General features: G+C 37.1%; 2 protein-coding genes across 3 annotated transcripts in view; one reads left to right on the top strand and one right to left on the bottom strand.

Annotated features, from left to right (window-relative positions):
• The window catches only part of ZNF292 (zinc finger protein 292), a 58,741-nt gene extending 44,374 nt beyond the window's left edge, over positions 1–14,367 (top strand). For both annotated transcript variants that reach the window (XM_085318708.1, XM_085318709.1), the window contains 3 exons: positions 1,159–1,295; positions 2,535–2,676; positions 4,392–14,367. In XM_085318708.1, coding sequence (XP_085174834.1) covers positions 1,159–1,295; positions 2,535–2,676; positions 4,392–11,579 — 7,467 coding nt within the window. In that variant the 3' untranslated portion in view covers positions 11,580–14,367. The remainder of the gene's footprint in view (positions 1–1,158; positions 1,296–2,534; positions 2,677–4,391) is intronic.
• On the bottom strand, positions 12,683–19,175 carry GJB7 (gap junction protein beta 7). The gene is made up of 2 exons (XM_085318710.1): positions 18,442–19,175; positions 12,683–12,802 (listed from the first exon to the last, which is right to left on the bottom strand). The coding sequence occupies exons 1-2, from the start codon at positions 19,153–19,155 to the stop codon at positions 12,683–12,685; spliced, it is 834 nt and encodes a 277-aa protein (XP_085174836.1). The 5' UTR covers positions 19,156–19,175.
• Positions 19,176–20,301: the final 1,126 nt, after the last annotated feature.

The raw sequence follows: 20,301 nt of genomic DNA, 5'->3' as shown, positions 1-20,301 counted from the left end.
AAATTAGTACGGCAGTTAYGTTTATCCATGTTCTTTGAGGGCTTAAGAACTGCAGTTTTCTTTAGAAGGTGGCTTTGAGATTATTAAACCTCAAATGATGCTTAGTGAAAGGTTATTACTGTAGTAACAAAGTGTAAATTCAGGGACTGAGTTGCTGTACTCTTCAAAACTGTAGTTTGATTGCTGGATCAATAGCTGGATACTATGGTGCTAAACCAAACTGTACTGCTGCCTTACCAAGTACTGAAGTGTCTGATTATTTGGATTGGGACTTCTGTTTCCTTCTTTGGGTTTTCTTATGATTTTTCAAGAGACTTCTAACAGCGTTGTTGGAATAGTTGTTATTCTTCAACTGCCAGTGTCAAAGAGTAAGTGCAAGTTTGTCCTGCCACATGTGCTAACTGATGTAATCAAACCAGTCTGATGAGAGGCAAAATAGCAGTTATTATATTAAATCTGCTGATTCAATGCTAATACTACTGTCCAGTACTACTGGGTGACTGTGTTTTTTTCATTGCTTTGCTAAAAAAACTAAGTGCTGAAATTGTGGCTTGAACAAATAAGTTATACTTAAGTATAAGTATCTACTACACAGATAGTAATATTCTTCTAGAAGATCATTAAGTTGGTCTGCCTCTTGCTATACAGCTTCTTTTGTATTTTTGTCTTTAATTTTTGGAAAATACTGGAACATTCGCATTAGTCATCATTAGTTATCCAGCTGTTGTATTAGAGCGGTAGTAACATCAGTGACTACTAAACTGGTTAGATGGGGAGGTTGAGGTAGAAGTCTTTCTGTGTTAGGCTGCAATTTAAAGTTCTAAATGTGTTCTTTGCATTTATCATGTATACATAATATATAAGAATGATTAATGCTGTACTTCAAAATTTTTAGGTGAGTGGGACAGTAGACAGATTAGTCTAACGTCTTTGAGACACAGGCTTTTATATTCACTTTACAAAAAGTTTTTTTCTGGTGGCATAGTCACTTTTGACACTCACTTTATTTAGATAAGTACTGATTTGTTTAACTCTGTCGAGAAGCTTGATGTTCACTAAATTCTAAATTACTGCCTTTTTGTAAAGGATCAGATTAACGTTGTCTGAAAGTGAAACAACTTGCTTAGTCTCGATCTTGTTTTCTTTCCTCCCTTCCAGATTGCAGAAGTAGATTGCAAAGATGCTCTAGAAATGATTTGTAACCTAGAATCTGATGGAGATGAGAAAAGTGCTCTAATTTTATGTGCAGCATTTTTATCTCGCCAGCTGCAGCAAGGAGAGATGTACTGTGCCTGGTGAGTTTATTATTTGCTAATGGAAATAAAATTAGTTTCAGCAACATATAGCTGACATATAAGCCATAAGTTAACATTCGTTGTTCTTTAAAATCCATGGGCTAAACAGGAAGGAGATTAGGCTATAAGAAAGCTTTTAAAAAAGTATGTGACATGATTAACTTCTATTATGGGAGTTTGAAGGCAGCACCGTATGATGAGACATTAACAAATAACAGCAGCTTTTTAATAATTTTTCTTGACAATAATAATATGCTGTAGAAATGAGGAATTTAATATCTGCAGGCAGCTAGTCAGCATTATGATGAATTTCTGCACTGAGAACAGAATACAAGCAATGGAAAAATAGATTTTTGCATAAGATACTTTTCTGTGCTTATTTTGTAACATAGAATTCTTTCCTCTGAGAAATTTCTGGAAGGAAAGTTACAACAAAAGTAATAATCTTGCTAAAATTACTTGTTGTTTAAGACTTGATTTCCCTGCTCTGGAAACAAATAATGGGTCTTTGTTGAGAGATATCTGAGCTGTTAAACTCTGAACTTCAGCTCCTAACAGTTTAGTTGGGCTTCCAAATCTGTACAATTCATGATGGATTTGCTGTTTCCTCTTCTACATGTGCAGCAACAGTAGGATGTCTAATGCAGGGTTTGCATTAACAGATTCTGCTTAGGTTTAGGGGTTTACACTATCCTACAACATATTRAACACTCTTAGCTATTTATACTTAAGGAGGGCCTAGCATTTGGGAAACTACTAATACTTGTAATTAAGCGATAAGTTAATGTCGATAAAGTAGTAGTATTTGACTTTTGGGACTAATTTTGCACTAAATCACAGTTAGATTCAGCTCTTAAAGTAGAGCAGCTCAATAAAAATGTATCTACTGCAGAGAAAAGTTATCCTACTGTAGCTGTTAATAGTTACCAAGAATTCAGAAACGTAAAATGCAAGTCTGTGGAATAAAGAATAAACCACTTAATACTACACAGTGCTAGTTTTATTCTGATATATTCTTCTAAAATTGAGTCATTGAGATAATTTTGAAAATGAGTAATTTTGAAAATTAATAATGAGAGTATATTCTTAAGAACTTTTATCTATAAAAGAAGCTATGAAGAATTCAAATTTTTTTTTCTCCAAGGGGCAAAATAGAAACTCTGCTCAGCTGTGCATTTCTTGTGACTAGATTTTGTGATTGCATTGCTATTCTTGAAATATTTTTCTCTTTTTTTCTAGGGAACTGACTCTTTTCTGGAGTAAACTGCAGCAAAGGGTAGAGCCTTCTGTTCAAGTGTATCTAGAGAGATGTCGTCAACTTTCTGTATTAACTAAGACTGTTTATCACATTTTTTTCCTGATTAAAGTAATTAATTCAGAGGTAAGGAAACTCTTGAAAGAATATTTTGTATGACACTTTTTTGGGAACTCTACACAGGAAGACTTACTAAAGCTGCTTAGATATTCAGTTTCTTAGTGTAGCATCAGCTTTGGGATGATCATAATTGATTTTACAGAAGACCCTTGCAACTTCCTTGTGTAGGCAAACTATAAGCTAATTCAGTTTAAGTCACTACAACTTTTATGATCTTTTGGAAAAAAAAAGGGAGGGGGTGGTAAAACAGAAGAGCTGGATGCCACAATTGAGATGAAGGAAAAATCTAAAGGTGAAGTTAATAGCCTCCTAATGTTGTCCATGTCCTCTAAATGAGATAGTGTCTATTAGGAGATCCTAACGTTCCTATTCATTATTTTTAGTATTTCAAATATTACAAAAAATGTCAAGGAAAAACTTGTGAGGAGAGGAAATGAAGGCTGTATATTAACATATAAACAAACTATAAAAAGCAAAAAAAAAAATTCTTTTTATCTGCCACTAAGAATACAGTTTGTTTTGATAAATGAAAATGATTTTGTGGACTTAAGATCTTATGTTGTATTCTAAACTTAGTTCATATATTTCAACTAATTTTGCCATCAAATGAGTCTATCATTAGTAAATACAAGCCCATCATGAGTAGTTCTGCTATTTAATTTATACTTTGAAATCTAACTCCTTCTTAACCTTTTGATTTGAGGAATTCTGTAGTTCTATATATTTATTCTAGGAATAAAAAATCATTTTATGTGATGTTCTGATATGGCTAATAACTGGCTTCCAGTCTTAAATGTGATTTTTTYCAAAGGATCTGAACTAAATTGGAGGAGGGGGGAGGAAAAAAATTTGACGGAGGCTTGTGATATTAAGAGCTCTGTCTGCTCCATGTCATAGTTATTTTTTCTTAGTGAGCAGTGGATCATTTCATTGATGGCAGAGATTTGATACCATATGGGTAGCAGTGTCGTACATTCATAAATACCCTAGACTTCTTTTTCATGTATACCAAAACCTCTCTGTGCTTCCTTGGCTGCATAAAGGGACTGCAAAGTGAAAAAAATTCATTTTGTTTGCCACAGGTACAAATGAGAAAAGGCTATCCATGTGACCTTTGAAACCTTTAGGTGATGGAACATTTAACTATACAATATTTTCAGTTGGAATAAAGCATTCTTTTTAATTAAAGTCATTTGATTTTGAAGTGGCATAATCTTTAAATATAAAAATAAACCTTTATACCTGAAGTAAGTGATGTCCAGATTATGGGGCTTTTTCAAAATCATGTGCTTCTCTTACTTTAGCAATAGGACTTCCTATCATTTGAATTCTACCTAGTGTTAACTTAATATCCCATAGAAACTTATCTCAAATAATTTTGACATACTTGACAGACTTTATTTGGTGCAAAAGGTTGCATGTTGCTGTAATATAAACTCTGAACAACTCTAGCATGCAATCCTAAAGCCATCAAACCAAACAGAACATGCGGTTAATTTGTATTTTAGTTGTATGTAAACTTTTAAATTCTTTTATGCATGAAAACAAATTATGCAACTTAAGGAGTTGCATTTAAAGACCAGTCACTGTGCTTCTTAAAATGTACATAAAATTCCAGGTATACTTTTCTGACACTTAGGATTAAATAATGATACCGTGTATTTACAAATATAAAAAGGGTTATGATAAGCTGACTTACTAAATTTACTTCTGCTTTACAGATTGATGGTGCTGGACTTGCAACCTGCATTGAACTCTGTGTGAAAGCATTGCGCTTGGAATCCAGTGAAAATACGGATGTCAAGATATCTATTTGCAAGACTATCTCTTGCTTGCTTCCAGATGATTTGGAAGTTAAACGTGCTTGTCAGCTGAGTGAATTTCTTCTTGAACCTACTGTGGATGCGTATTATGCTGTTGAAATGCTATATAATCAGCCTGACCAGAAGTATGATGAAGAGAATCTTCCAATACCAAATTCATTGCGCTGTGAGCTCTTACTTGTACTGAAAACTCAGTGGCCTTTTGATCCAGAATTCTGGGACTGGAAAACTCTAAAGCGTCAGTGTCTCGCACTGATGGGAGAGGAGGCATCCATTGTGTCTTCAATAGATGAACTAAATGACAGTGAAGTTTATGAGAAGGTTGAGGATTGCCAAGAAGACAATAAAGAATCTTCCATGAATGGGCTTGCGGGCAGTTTTGATGATGCCACAAGCCTTCTTAAAGGTATCAGAGATGAAAAGCAAAAAAAGAGAGAAATTAAAAAACTCAGAGAGAGGGGGTTCATATCAGCTAGATTTAGAAACTGGCAGGCCTATATGCAGTATTGTGTGTTATGCGACAAAGAATTCCTAGGTCATAGAATAGTAAGGCATGCACAGAAACATTATAAAGATGGAATTTACAGTTGCCCTATTTGTGCCCAAAATTTTAATTCTAAGGAAACTTTTGTTCCCCATGTGACTTTGCATGTTAAAAAATCCAGCAAAGAGAGATTGGCTGCTATGAAACCACTGAGAAGATTGGGAAGACCTCCTAAAATAGCAGCTGCCAATGAGAATCAGAAAACTGATTCCATATCCAAACAGGAACAGCGGCCCATTAAGAAGAACAGTCTCTATTCAACAGACTTCATTGTATTTAATGATAATGATGGCTCAGATGATGAAAATGATGATAAAGACAAACCTTATGTACCAGAGATAGTGCCAGTTCAAAAGACACTACCTGTTAATGAATTCACCTGCCCTGTAACATTTTGTAAAAAAGGCTTTAAATATTTTAAAAATCTGATAGCACATGCAAAGGGGCATAAAGACAATGAGGAAGCTAAACGTTTTCTTGAAATGCAAAGCAAAAAAGTGATTTGCCAGTACTGTAGACGACATTTTGTAAGTGTTACTCACCTGAATGATCACTTACAAATGCACTGTGGCAGCAAGCCTTATATCTGCATACAAATGAAATGTAAGGCTGGTTTTAACAGTTATGCTGAGCTGCTGACTCATAGGAAAGAGCATCAAGTGTTCAGAGCAAAGTGTATGTTTCCTAAATGTGGTAGAGTGTTTTCCGAAGCGTATTTACTCTATGATCATGAAGCACAACACTATAATACTTACACATGCAAATTCACTGGATGTGGAAAAGTGTACCGTTCCCAGAACGAACTGGAAAAGCATGTTGAAGATCACAGCAAGCAGCCTGAAGAAGTGCAACAGCCTGAAGACCAGACTAATCAAACTGATCTTAGTCAGCCTTCTAAAGTTATTGAAAATACTGATGGCGTTRCTGTTAAAGAAGAATTGACGTCTCCTCCAGTTGACAATCAGAGTAGTTTTACTGAAGGAGAAAACCATGTCTGGGATCAAGTCAAAGCAGAACCAGTARGGACTGAAAGCGTAAATGTATCAGCAAGCATACTGAGGCAAAGCGATTCTTTGCCTAATGTTGGTTCAGAGCAGTCTACTACAAGTTCAGTGAAGACAGAAGCCACAATTCCAGCAAGCAGCGTTAAGCTGCCTGCTATTAACCAAAAGGTCCGAGATAACTTTGTAAAACGAGGTAAATTGGCAGCTACTACCAGTAAAGTAGAAACCAGTACATCTGGAACCCAGCAGTTGTGCTCATCAGTTGATTCTTGTCTTCCAGTTTTCCAAGAGAGAAAGGAGGAAGATTGTCTCACTCAGTCCCAGAATATTCAAAATATTTCTGTGAGTTCAGAAGCACTAAAACCAGAAGCTCTTGAATCAAAAAGCCTAGAAAGACAAGTGAGTGTTGTAAATCCATTCAGCATGCAGAATCAGACAGGCTATCGAAACAGCTTACCCATTTCCAAACTTGAAATTGAGGACAGTATTAAGGCTGCAGCTAATCTATATAACCTGCCCTTACAAACTTTAGAGAGTATTACGTTTATTCCATCACAGCCTAGCATAAATAATTCTTTAGTTCCAGCTGTGTCAGCAGCAGCCCCAATTCAGAAATTTAATTGTCAAGTTGAAGGGTGCACTCGAACATATAACTCATCACAGAGCATTGGCAAACATATGAAGGCAGCACACCCTGATCAATATGCTGCATTTAAAATGCAGCGTAAAAATAAGAAACCTCGAAAATCCACCAATTTGCAAAATGTGACAACTGATGGGAAGATTGTGTATTTTATGCCGTCACAAGTGGGCAGTCCAAGCAGTGGTGCTTTTAATGCACAAAACAAAACTAGTTTGAATCCCACTTGCTCCAGTCAAGTGCAACATGTCTCAAGTACACTTTTCCCAGCCCACCTGGAAAATTTGAGTAATCCTGTGTTGCCTACAGTGGAAAGTGTCATAAATCCAAGTTTGTCTACTCGTATTAAAAGTGAGCCTGAGAGTGTTTTATGTTCCCAGATGGAAAATTTGTCTGGTGCAACTTTACCTACCCAGTTGGAAGATCTGGCAAAAACAGTTATGCCTTTGAATATTGATGGTAGTTCAGATCCTTTTCTTCCTTTGCCTGTGGAAAATGGTCCAATGTCTCTCTTTCCTTCACCAGGAGAGAATGCTCCAAATTCAGTCTTCTCACAACTGGAAAATAATACAAATAACTTTTCATCACAACTAGAAGGAAACACTAGTTCTGCTTTCTCTAAAGAGGAAACAGTTGATCAAATATTTCCCTCACGAGTGAGTAGTGAAAATAACTTCAACGAAACTAGTTCACAACATCCAACTTCAGAAAAGGTGAAAAAAGATCATGGCCGAGGTCCAAATGGGAAAGAAAGGAAACCAAAGCACAACAAGCGGGCAAAATGGCCAGCAATAATTCGTGATGGCAAATTTATCTGTAGCAGGTGTTTCAGAGTTTTTACTAATCCTAGATCACTTGGTGGTCACTTATCAAAGAGGTCCTATTGTAAGCCCCTTGAAGGATCAGAAATTTCTTCAGAAGCTCTGCAAGCTAATGGACAGTCTTTGCTTGCCAGTATGATTCTTTCCTCAAATTCATTAAATTTGCAGCAACCACAGGAATCTACCTTCAATCCAGAATCGTGTTTTAAAGATCCATCATTCCTGCAGTTGCTCACAACTGAAAATCGTTCTGCAACCTTACTGCAGACTATGTTTCCACGGGCCAATGTGACTAACTTTAATACCAATGGGAACGAGGAAGGAAATCAAATTATAAAACAAGCCTTGGAAACTGCAGGCATCCCAAGTACCTTTGATAACACAGAAGTACTTCCACACGTAGTTACAACAAGTTGTGTCACTGGTACAACTCAAATAAATGCAGCTGTTCTCCCCAATTCAACTGTGTCACCTCTGTTGCAGACAGTCTGTAGTCCGAATACCCTGCTAACAGACCAAAACCAGACCCTAAATGCCAAAATTCCTTCAATAAATGAATGCAAGACTTTGCCTGTTTTTGCAACAGATGATTTAATGATAAAGACTATTGAAAATAGTTTGTGTTCTAGCTCATTTTCTAATACTGTTGCAACAGCACCAAATTTTGCAGGGAACAGTTCACGAGTTTCAGTTATAAGTAGTCCCAAAAATACAGAATCAAGTAACTTGAATAAGAAGGGAACTACCGCTTCGAAGAGGAAGCGAAAAGCAACTACACCCTTGCTTGCACCTAACACGTCACAGAAAGTAGTAGTAAATAATATAGCAACAATGGGACTTATAGCCAAAAGCACTGAAGCAAATGTGCAAATACAGGGAGATAATTTTCAGTCAAAYTTGCTAGCAAATTGTGATTCACAAGCGGTGGTGGAAGATCTCACGCAGAAACTAAATAATGTTGACAATCAATTATTCATGACCAGTATCAAAGAGAATTTCAAAACAGATCTTGAGACTCATACAGCGTTAACCCCTTTAACAGTAAAAACTGAAAATGGGGATTCCCAAATGACAGCTTTAAATTCTTGTGTACAAGCAAATTCTGATGAACAGATTTCAGAAGACAATGTTATTCAGAACTTTGAAAAAACTCTTGAAATAATTAAAACTGCCATGAATTCACAAATACTTGAAGTAAAAACTGAAATTCAGGATACTGTCACRGCTTCAGCACAGAACTCACAAGTAAATAATGGACAGACCTCTTCAGGAAGTTCTTCCCTTAATATAAAATTACCCACTCACTCACAGTTTGAAGTGCACACAGGGAATGTCACCACTGCAAAGAGTAACTCTACTCAGTCTGAAACATCTCAAAAGGATGATGCTCAAATATTGGAAATTTTGGAGGGCTTACAGAAATTGAAACTAGAAAATGATTCACCTATTCAGATCTCTGAGAATGTTTCCCAGTGTCCTGCAGCAGATACACTAACACCAGCACTTCCTGTTGCATCAACCGAAAATAAACCTCTTGTCCAGACATCTTCAGAGACAAGTAACATTCAGTTTAGTGACAAAGTTCATAAGCCTTTTGTATGTCAAGATCAAGGTTGCAGTTACAGTGCTATGACAAAAGATGCATTATTTAAACACTATGGCAAGGTTCATCAGTACACTGCAGAAATGATACTAGAAATTAAGAAACATCAACTGAAGTATGCCCCATTTAAATGTGTTGTAACTACCTGTCCAAAAACATTCACAAGAAACTCTAATCTCCGAGCACACTGTCAGCTTGTGCATCACTTTACAACAGAGGAGATGGTAAAATTAAAAATTAAAAGACCTTATGGCAGAAGATCTCAAAATGAAACTGTAAGCACAGCCCCAAGATCTGTTGAAATAAAGAATTTGCAGACACTAATAACAGAAGATAAAATTGCAGTTCCATTGGTCAAAGAAGCTCAGATAAAGGAAGCTGTAGAGCCTGTAAAAGTCTCAGAAAAACTACTACCAGAAAAAAATATTCCTGAAAGACTGGAAAAACCTCCCCAAGTGGTTTCCCTTCCGCCAGACCAACATAATGCAGGATTGCTTGGTAATACACAGACACAACCCAAAGTACGCAAAGTTAGGAGGCACAGAAAGGAAAAAGAGGAGAGAAAACGTAGGAAGCCTGTAACAAAATCTCTGGAGTTCCCTACCAGATACAGCCCTTATAGACCATATCGATGTGTCCATCAGGGCTGCTTTGCAGCTTTTACAATACAACAAAATTTGATTCTTCATTATCAGGCTGTGCACAAATCAGACCTTCCTGCATTCTCTGCGGAGGTGGAGGAAGATAATGAGGCAAATAAGGAAGAACGCGATGAGGCTGAAACCAAACCCTCTGTCAGAGAGTTCAGGTGTGAGGTGAGTGACTGCTCACGAATATTTCAGGAGGTTACCAGCTTGATACAGCATTATATGAAGCTTCATGACATGACCCCTGAGGAAATTGGAAACATGAAATCGGCCCTAGATGGGGGAAGGTTTTCTTGTGATCAGTCTCACTGTAAGTGTTCATTTACGGCATATTTTAACTACATTATACATCTTGAGACAGATCATAATATTAAGATAAGGCCAAAYAAAGCAGAAGAAGATGGCATATTCAAGTGCGACTGTGAAGGCTGTGACCGTATTTATGCTACTAGATCTAACCTCCTAAGGCATATTTTTAATAAACATAATGACAAGCATAAAGATCATCTAATAAGACCCAGGAGACTGACACCAGGTCAGGAAAACATTTCAAGTAAGGCAAATCAGGAGAAACCATTGAAGTCTAAACAGAGAGTACTGAAACACCGATCAGGAAAAGAAGGTAACAGGCTGTCAGTGAAAATGAAACGGAAGAAAAATGCTAACTTGGAAAGCAAAAATTCAAAAGGAATGCAAATTCAAGAAAATAAGGCTTACTCACTGAAACGTGGAAAGCACGTGTATTCAATAAAGGCTAGAAATGATGCCTTAGCTGAATGTACAAGCAGATTTGTGACACAGTATCCATGTATGATAAAGGGATGTTCATCAGTAGTTACAAGTGAAAGTAACATCATAAGACATTATAAATGTCACAAGTTGTCCAAGGCATTTACTTCACAACACAGAAATCTCCTTATTGTATCTAAAAAGCACTCTGTGTCACAAGTAAAGGAAGCATCCTGCGAGCAAGAGGAGACTAATAAAAAAAGTGACGTGAAAGAGGCCGAACCAGCCTTGTTAGTGAGCAGTAATGATTCAAGTACATCTACGTTACCACAAAATGAAACTGAAAAAGGTGAGAAGGATGAAGTGGATGAACTRACAGAACTATTCATTACTAAACTGATTAATGAGGATTGTTCAAGTGCTGAAAATCAAGCAAAAATCTCTTCCAATGTAAATAATGACTTGCAGGAAAACAGCGCCTGCCACTCAGAAAAGCAAAAATCAAACAACTTAAAAAGAGCAAATAAAGAAAAAAATGTGTCTCAGAATAAAAGGAGGAGAACTGAGAAAACTGAGGATATGCATCCCGCTGAATTAAATAGCATGCATAGGGAAGAAGAGACTGCTGTTGCTATTCAAACAGCTGAAGAGCAACCTGCAGCATTTGACTGGAGTTCATTTAAGCCCATGGGTTTTGAGGTCTCATTCCTCAAGTTCCTCGAAGAGTCTGCTGTGAAGCAAAAGAAAAACACTGAACGAGACTACCATAGCAGTGGAACCAAAAAAGGATCTCATTCAAACTCACGAAAAACCAACGAGAAAACCTCCTTAGCAAGTAATAATGTCACTTGGTCGTGTTCTGAAACTGAAACCCTTGTACAGTTTGCCAATCCATCACAAATTCAGTGTAGTGATAATGTAAAAATAGTTTTAGACAAGACTCTTAAAGACTGCACTGAGCTTGTGTTGAAGCAACTTCAGGAAATGAAACCTACCGTCAGTTTGCAAAAACTTGAAGGACGTTGGGGGGATAATCCAGAGGCTACAGCTGCAAAAGAAATTGTTATGGGTAACGAGGAAGGAGAATCAAAATACTGAAAACCTAATGTGTTTAACCATGAGCTGTAATACATTTTTATTTTGAATAGGAAGCCATCAAGCATGCTAGTAACTGTGGAGCTCTTTTATTTTGAAGTGATTTAATCTAGCAAAAAACATGACATTAGTCATGTAAATTTCTTATTTGTTTTTATCCCTATGGGACTTGAAGAAGAGAATAATTGCTTCAGTTTTGTAAATACTTGATCAAAACCTCAACTTTCTATCAGATTGTCCTTTCCATGAACTAAATCTTTGTGAATTGTCTGTGATTGGTATCTTTCACCAGGTCACTGCTCATGTATAACAGTACTCTTTATTTGTAGATACATCTTTTTGTATATATTTATTATTGTAAATCATTTGCTGCCACCAGCAGTCTGTAAGTCTAAACTATTAAATGACACATTTATATTCGGAATTTTAATTTGTAACTAAGTGATCGAGTTTTTAAAACTGTCCTTTAATCATTTTAAATTAAGAACTTTTCAACTAAACCTAGATGAGTCTGCCATATCCAGTTTATTTTGCATAAAGCATTTATTTACAGGAGAGGAGCTGAATAAGATCACATTTCATAGATTAAACATGTACTGACACACCATCATTTTTGTAAATTTTAACATCCAGTATCTTTGGATGATATTCATATGTAGTTAACTCATAAATATAATAGTTTTCTTATAGCTACATTTTTCATTGCTTTTAATTGGATACAAAGCATTTATGATTCCATAATAAAAATGGAAATGTGAATAAAAATAGTTTGCTACATTGGAGATTTAAAACAATATTTGGTATTAAAGATCCTTTGTGAATGTGATAGAAAATTAGTAGTGTGGAGCAGTGTATATATTTGAGGTGGTGATTTGTGAAGTAGCCCAGTATTGCCTTAAATAAAATCACATTTCATTTCTTGTTTTATACATGTGATCTTATAAAGGTTATTTTTGTTTCTGTAACTTAGATTGGTGTATAGTTTAATTTTTGTTAAAAAAAAAAGAAAAAACTCAGAAACCGTTTTTGTAAATAGTGGGTTTATAAAACAGATGGTTTATTTTGATAATACCAGTTTGGTATCTATCTATAAAATACATGAGTCCTTATGCCATACCATTTAAAACTGAATAAACAGGGCACTTTCCGAAAGGGAAGTGAGATTGTGATCTTAAAGATAAACTAATTGGTTGTATTCTATTGATGGCATAGGTTCTCTCTGCACTCTTTTTCCTCTTGCTGACTGTATTTGGCAACACTTTTGCCACCTCTGTATTTTCCACACTGGAATGAGCCTCAGAAGCAGTGCCACTTGTAGTAACTGGGATTTGAGTGATTTCTTTGTATGCTGCTAACTGAAATGACAGATACCAGTTTGTTTAGTAACCAAAAGAATAAATACATTAGTGGGAGCTGTCAGTATCCAAGAATCTACAATGTTGTTTTTAAATTTAATATGTGATTATGCTTAACTCAAATGGGACAAGCCAGCTRGATTGTGTGGTACCAAAAATTTTGCTCAGATTCTTTACATTACTGGATGCGACCTACCTTCAGTAATATAAAATAGTCTTTATCTTGGGAGGCATTGGCTTGTTTTTTTTTCTATTAATTTGTCTTGCCATGTAAATCTTTGCATTAAATGCTACATCTGATTGCTTTTAAACTACCCATCTCTAATCTTTGACAATTTACTTGACTATTAACTCAGAGAGCACATTCATACAACAGAATGAAGTGACCTTTTTTGAGAGTGAAGATACATGAAAAGGCAGAAGGAAAACAGCATTTCAGCTTTGAGAACAGTCGTTAATTTTGCTATCTGGTCTTAAATTGCAGACTTCCTCACGAAATGACATGCTTCTGTTTGAACTGAGTCTGTTAGTTGCTGTAATTTTCGTTCCCTTCTGAGTGACTAATCTGCTAATTCGGTGAGGCAAAAGTGCAGTCTGAAGATGATAAATGCAAAACAAATGCCAACATTTTAAAACTAGGAGGGATCATTATAATCATATGATGCTGTGTGCTACATAATAGAGACCCCATGGTCTTCCGTGCATGAATTCCTTTTGTATGTCAACAGCCACGATTGTAGGGAGGGCAGCGGGCGGACAACCTCATCAGAAAAGGATCCGGAAACCCCACCTGAAATCTGTGGTTTTCAGATGCACCTAGCTGTTACAGTCGTCGTCATCAGATCTCTCAGTTGTTGTGGTTTTGTATTTTTTAAGATCTGTTAATACCTTTTTTTTTTTGCTAAGTAAATTAAATAGTCTCAACATTAACATTCCCAATTATGTATATTGCAACATTGGCACTTTTTAGACTAAATGAGAATAGCATACAACTGTTTAGGTACACAGTGCTGTACTAGGATGCTTTCATAAAAAAAGGAAAAAAAATCCAGTGTCATAAACATTCAGGAAATAATTTCTGTTTGGGATCTGAATTTCTGAGAAATATTTTTTTAACATTCCATCATTATTCTGATCCCAAATAATCCAATTTTAATTTGTGAATATCATAGTGGGTGCTGTACAAGTATAGTCACTGTCCTTCATTGCACATTCCGTATTAGATGGATACTGACAGCCTGTTAAACAGATAATCCACTAGGAGTTTTTGTTTTTCCTCTAGAAAATATATATATTTTAAACTCAAAATGGGGGGCAGAAGGGATGTTAGGTGGGTTTGATTTAAGATGTTACATGCTGCAGAGAGGGTATTTTAGTTCAGTGAAGCAACCTAAAAAAGTTCCTGATGTAATAAACTACTTGGATATTTTCATTTAGATATTTTTACCTTGAGTGATGTCTGTCTTCTGCGGCGTAGTTCTGGAGCCGTGCCTGAGCTGACTTGGAGCCTGCAGTCAGTTTGGCTTTGCCCTCCCTTCGTTGCACCCGCGAGGGCAGCACATTGCAGTGCTCGGTGGCCCTGCCCGGCCACGTGGGCCCTGCCTCTGGGGTGCCCAGCCTGAGCCCCGCGCGCCCGGCTGCCCTCTTGCCTTCTCCCTCCCTCACTTTTCCTCTCTCCCTGCTTTCTGCTTCTCCTCCCTCTCCCCCTTTCTTGCCCTCTTCCCCCTTCTCCCTTTAATCCGTGGTACTTCTGAGCAAAGAGATTTTCTTTAAGACCTCTAGTCACCAGCAGGAATGTGCTGACAGAAGTTGTTGATTTGGAAACGCAGCTTCTAAATGGAAGAGTCCGGATTTATAGTACAGACTGTTTTTTGTAACCCRTGGTTCTGGCCTTGAACTGTCAGTGAGCAGCACTTGTGGTTAATGTTGGTCATGAAGAGTTGTCTTACAGCTGAGCCCAAACACAGCGCAAGTAGGAGCAGTAGTTTTGCCCTCACTTAGTCAAGGGTCATGGTTCCCTGGGGAGAGGTGGTGGCAGTACAGAGGTGGATGGGATACGTTGTCTAGAGCCAGTATAGTGTGAGGGAAAGATGCTTTAAAAAGTAATGCTAAAACCAGTCAGTAGCTCAGGTAAGAAAATATATTTGGCTACATGCTTGCAATAAGTTTCCATGCCAAAGAATGGGTTTGGTTTGGGCTCCCCGGTGTGTGAGCTAGGCCACATTAYGGTGAGGCTCAGTGCAGGCTGCAGGGCAAGAAGGAAGCTCTTGCAAGGAAGAGTTGTGGAAGCAGCTCCCGCTGTGGCGCGGTACGGCTCTGCTCGTGCCTGGTGCCTCGCGCCGTGGCCTGGCCCTGGTCGCCTCTCGCCGCGACCCAGCCCGACCTAAATAAGCAGCAGCCACCTGCAGTACCGAGTGGCTGATCCTGTGATAGGGATGGGGGCACTGGCGATGGAGGCAGAGAGAAAAGGGTCTATGAGCAAATAGAAAAATCTTTTTTTTTTCCATTCTTTTTTTCAAAGTTAAGCTGTCCTGAAGCAAGAAGAGGGGTTACTTGGGTTTTAAGGAAAACTAGCATTTGTGTAAGGCTTGCGTTTTTTAATGTTTGCAGAGATGTTTTAAAATATGAGCAAGGTAAATACTTCTATATGAATGTACATGGAGTGATTATTTTTCATTTACAGTAAGGGCTTAAATTAGCTTTGTACCAATTGCTGTGTGTTCAAGGAGACAGTACTTTTATCCTTAAGAAAAAATGAACTAGAATTTGAATTTAAAAATTTTGTCTGAGTGATTCTGAAGTAAAGAAGAATGCATTAAAAAAATCCTTCAGACTTTAGTTTAGAGACTAAAACTACAAACTCACCTGAACCAAAAATGAAGGGGTGAAAAGCTTCAGAGATAGATGGGTGAATGAAGTTTAAACTAGCAAACAGAAGAAGATAAAGGTAGGGGGAAGGAAATGACAAAAACACAGAAGCTGGCCAAGAGCAGGGACTGAGACGGTGGAAAAGTTCATTTCTGTCCTTTCAKGTCAGGTAAGCTCTGACAGAGCCAGCCTGTGTGATGCTTCTTTCTTTTAAATGGTTACTCTGCTACGTGTTGTTCTAATCTTGCAGCAAATGAGGTAGAAGCCACTTGCGCATGAGTCAGTGGTTACACTCTAGGTTAGAGTCGGTCCATTAAAATTTTTCAGAGTATTTCTCATGTAAGACTGTCAGAACTGAAATTTGCTCCGCTACTTAGAGCATCTTGTAATTGTATTTATCATTTCACGGCTGTTAATGAGGGACTGAGGAACATATGTTCTGAAAAAACAGAGGTCTTGTTTCTCAGGAAACTGGTCTAACCAGGATGCTCCAAGCAGCTTCATAATTTTCAGTGGTGATCTAAAAACCTGCAAATCCTGAATTAACATTTCTTTTTTTTCCATCAGAGAGCAGCTAGTGCACAGATTTAATCAGAAGCCTGTGTTGGTGTTAAACTGTGTTTGCTTTCTTCTCTTTCTCTCAAATAAAAACTCTGCTTTAAAAAAAGTTAATAAATACTTTTTCACTAATGCGCTGTCTTAAAATCTGTTACTGATAATTACAAAATATTCTTGAAGTAAATTTTTATTTTGGTAATGTTGYCATCTTCTTAAAAATGGTGCATTAAGATATAAAAGTCACAAGATACGTTCGGTTTTCTTAGTTACTCAGACTGCGAAGCAACAGTTACGTTGATCTGATGGGCAACGGTTTTGCTTCATGCAGTGCTTGGTGGGTTTTGTGCAGTAATTGTGAAAGTTTCTAACTAAATGTTTCATGTGCCACATTTTCTGTACGTAGATATTTATCAGAAAATGTTCAGAATTTTGTAAGCACATCTTCGTACACACACTGATTCAGTGTCATTAAAAGATGTAAAACTTTAACTGGCCACAAGCTGGCAAGCTAGTATCTGGGAGAGGCAGCTGCTGCTATTAAGTTCAGCAGCAATAAATRTATTTTCACCTTTTCTAAAAGCAGGTATATTTTAGCAAAAATGCCAACTTGTATGAGCCTGAAAAATGCAATCAAAGTACATATTTTTTTCATTAGTTCTTAGAATTAGTTCTGTATTTGCTATCACAGTACTCCTAAAAGTAAGGCTTTATAACTAAAGCTGGATTTTGGAATGAAGAGGTAGTTAACAGGTATTTGCTTCTGTTTCCTCCTCTTTATTCTGGCACAAATAATAAAATCAGCTCAGCATTCAGGCAGAACCACTCATTCCGGGTAGTGTTTTTCTCTAAAAGAGTGCATTTTCATCAGACTGAGCACTGATGTCAAGAGGTCTTTCTTCACAACAACAGAAAGAGAATACAGCTTCTTARGCACTAATTTCCATTATCTCAGAACTTTTTAGATTCAACAGAAGACACTGCTTTGCTAATTTCTATCACTCTCCTTTTAGCCCAAGTTACRTATATAACAAAGAGCAAAGATGCATATTGTTTAAGAGATGATGGTTTCTAAAGATTAAGAAGAAATACAACCTGACATGTTAGGGGGAAAAGGTAATTCTTTTTTACCTAGTTTCTGGTGGAGGTTTARTATCTTTAGATTTCCCAAGTTCTTCAATAGCAGGGAATTCTACACAAGCACCTACTCTTGTTAGCAGTATTTGCAGCCTTACTAAAAGGGATTAGYACTGCCTGTGCCAGTTGGGCAAGCACTTTTCCTTGATATAATGTCCCCTTATGGGATGTGTTGTGATGATGAATACCCTAAAATTGTGAAGGGCTGCAGTATCTACAGAAGGAGGCATATAGCCAAATAACTAGACCTGCCTTTATCACCACGGGCTTAGTTACAGTTAAAAACATCTAGGGTTTGGGAGGAGAGGGGGGATTGAGATGTTTCATAGTATGCCAGTGGAATGGGCTTGTGATCATCAAGCTCACTTTGAAATACTGGTAGCTGTTGTCCACTAACGTTTTCCAGTCACTATTTCAACTCTTATCAGATCCACCYAACTGAGAAATGCTGTAAATCCCCTTTCTGTTCAAGATCAGGGTAATCAGTTCCAGGTTCTTCCAACTCTAAATATTAAAAACCTCTTTTTTGTTTGTACCAAAGCAATTATGCAGAATATTCAAAATACAACTGCTGTAGCAGGTTTTTTCAGCACAATTTATCATAATCATCTACATTACAAATTCATGAAAATGTCAGGCTTCTGCACTTTGTTTCAACATGAACAGATCTAGATAATTCTGTGTATGACGTATATAATGCAAGTGAATCTATCTGTGCAASTAAAGGAGAAAAAAGCTAACAGAGAAAGGATATTTGCTAGATAATCTAAATATTTTCACTGCCCTTTCAATTCATTGAAGCATAGATCAGAACATAGAAATTGGTCAAACATAGCTTGCGTAAGTACAAAGGCGTACTCTAGTTTTCTCTCAAGTCAGTGGGCAGCTTTTTTTCCAAGTTTACCTTGTATATTAAGAAGCAAAGATGGGGAGTTGTGAACCTGTCTTGCAGTGGCTGTTCTGCTGTGGCTAATAGTTCTTAATTTGTGGCAATCACTTTTTGAGCTTTGTTGTTTCTTGATGTACCTCATCAGATAATGTTTTATGGAGTATCTGAAAATGAGATAACTCAATTCACTTAAATTTAATACAATGCACAGACCTGAAGTTGCCACAAGAAAATAGAGGAAAATCATCTTCTCTGTGGGTTTGGAAATATAACAGTCTACAGCATTAGGACATGGTCTCATATCACATTTCACAAGAYGTGGTACTTTGAATCCATTGTACAATTTGTAGAACAGAACAAGAAAAACTATTTCAAATCCTGTTTTTAAAATGAGGCTGATGAGGTAAGAGCACAGCAATCCACCATCTATTTTTCCTGGACTTTTGTAAAGCTTCTGGTTGTTTCGTTTCTCCCTATTCGCTCGATAGGCAACATGAAAAACAACCAAGAGTGAAGGAGTGGAGACTATGATTAACTGCAATGCCCAAAGCCTGATCTGGGAGACAGGGAAAAAATGGTCAAAGCAGACATTTTCACAGCCAGGCTGCTTAGTATTGCATTCAAATTCGTTGTGTTCATATTTCCAGACTTTTTCTGCTGCCACAACATAAACAAGTAGGCGTAATATGAATACAATTGCTATCCAAATTCTTCCAATTCCTGTTGAATATTTATTCACTCCACTCAGCAGATCTCGTAGGAATCCCCAGCTCATTTTTTCTCCTCAAGGAAGGATGGAAATGCTGTATCAAAGAAACACAAGATCAGAGAGATGCTTCCTCTTGGGTGAACAGAAATGAGAAGTACATTCAAGGTGAAATGTAACGAAGAGCTGAAGCAATTTAAAATGGTTACGGACTTAAAAAAAAACCTGTCATTTCTGATAATTTGTACCTTCTGAGGTTATTACACAAAATTTATTTGCTGTTAAAATAGGTTTTGAAAGGCTTGTCAATGGCTGAAGCCTCATTATTCTGTTAAATCATCCTCTGAAAAATAGAGGATGAGTTCCTTAGTGACATATCTGTAGATAATGTTCAAATTTTCTCTAAGCTATTTTTGAAAAACAAAAACTACTTTTAGCAGYATCGGGTAAAAAACATTACAAGCTTGCAGTTCCAGATTACCTTTGGATCTGAGGGTCTCCCAGATTTCAAGTTAGCACTTCAGAGATCATAATTAGCCTTTTAAAGCACAATGTTTAGGATTTGACCCTGTTGTTATGAATTGATTAATATGACAGAAATTGATAGTTTGCCCATTTCTACGTATCTTCAGAGCTGCTGTTCTTCAATTAATAGCCATAGCAATTGCCTGGCGTTAAAAAATAATGTGCTACCAGAAGTCATTGTTATAAATAGTGGAGACAATATGACAGTATTACCTGCAGACATTCTGAGAATGAGTGATGGATATATATAAAAGATTGGACTAGATCTCATCCCAGCTGATAGAAGCTTTTGTTTCGTAGTTTAGAAGGGAAAGTTACGTAAACCAAACCAATGAAAACAGAAAGTTGTTCTCAGCAAGTCTCTCTCTTGTGCACACGACCGGAAAATCTTGTCTTACACCCCATCTCATCTCACTTTTGCCTCTGTGATTTCTATTTTCGTGTTTTAGTGGGTGCCTCACAAATAAAAGTAAAGACAACTGCATGGCCCTTCTGCCTCCAGTCCATCTCCCTTGAGACTAAAGAAGTAGGCTGAAAAAGATTGTTGCAAACTGACAGAAAACAGTGGCAAAAGAGTTAGAGATTATTTGAAAGCTGACAGAGATTTAAGTATTAGCATGAGTAAAAGTCTGGCCCCACCAAAATCAGTTACATAGTTGCTCATTGATTTTGGAGAGGAAGGAAGGATTT

This window comes from Rhea americana, unplaced genomic scaffold (assembly GCF_003343005.1).
Source record: "Rhea americana isolate MKP2758 unplaced genomic scaffold, rheAme1 scaffold_55, whole genome shotgun sequence".
NCBI lineage: Eukaryota > Metazoa > Chordata > Aves > Rheiformes > Rheidae > Rhea > Rhea americana.
The sequence above is the reverse complement of the archived record's forward strand: the minus strand, read 5'-3'. Positions and strand labels throughout refer to the sequence as shown.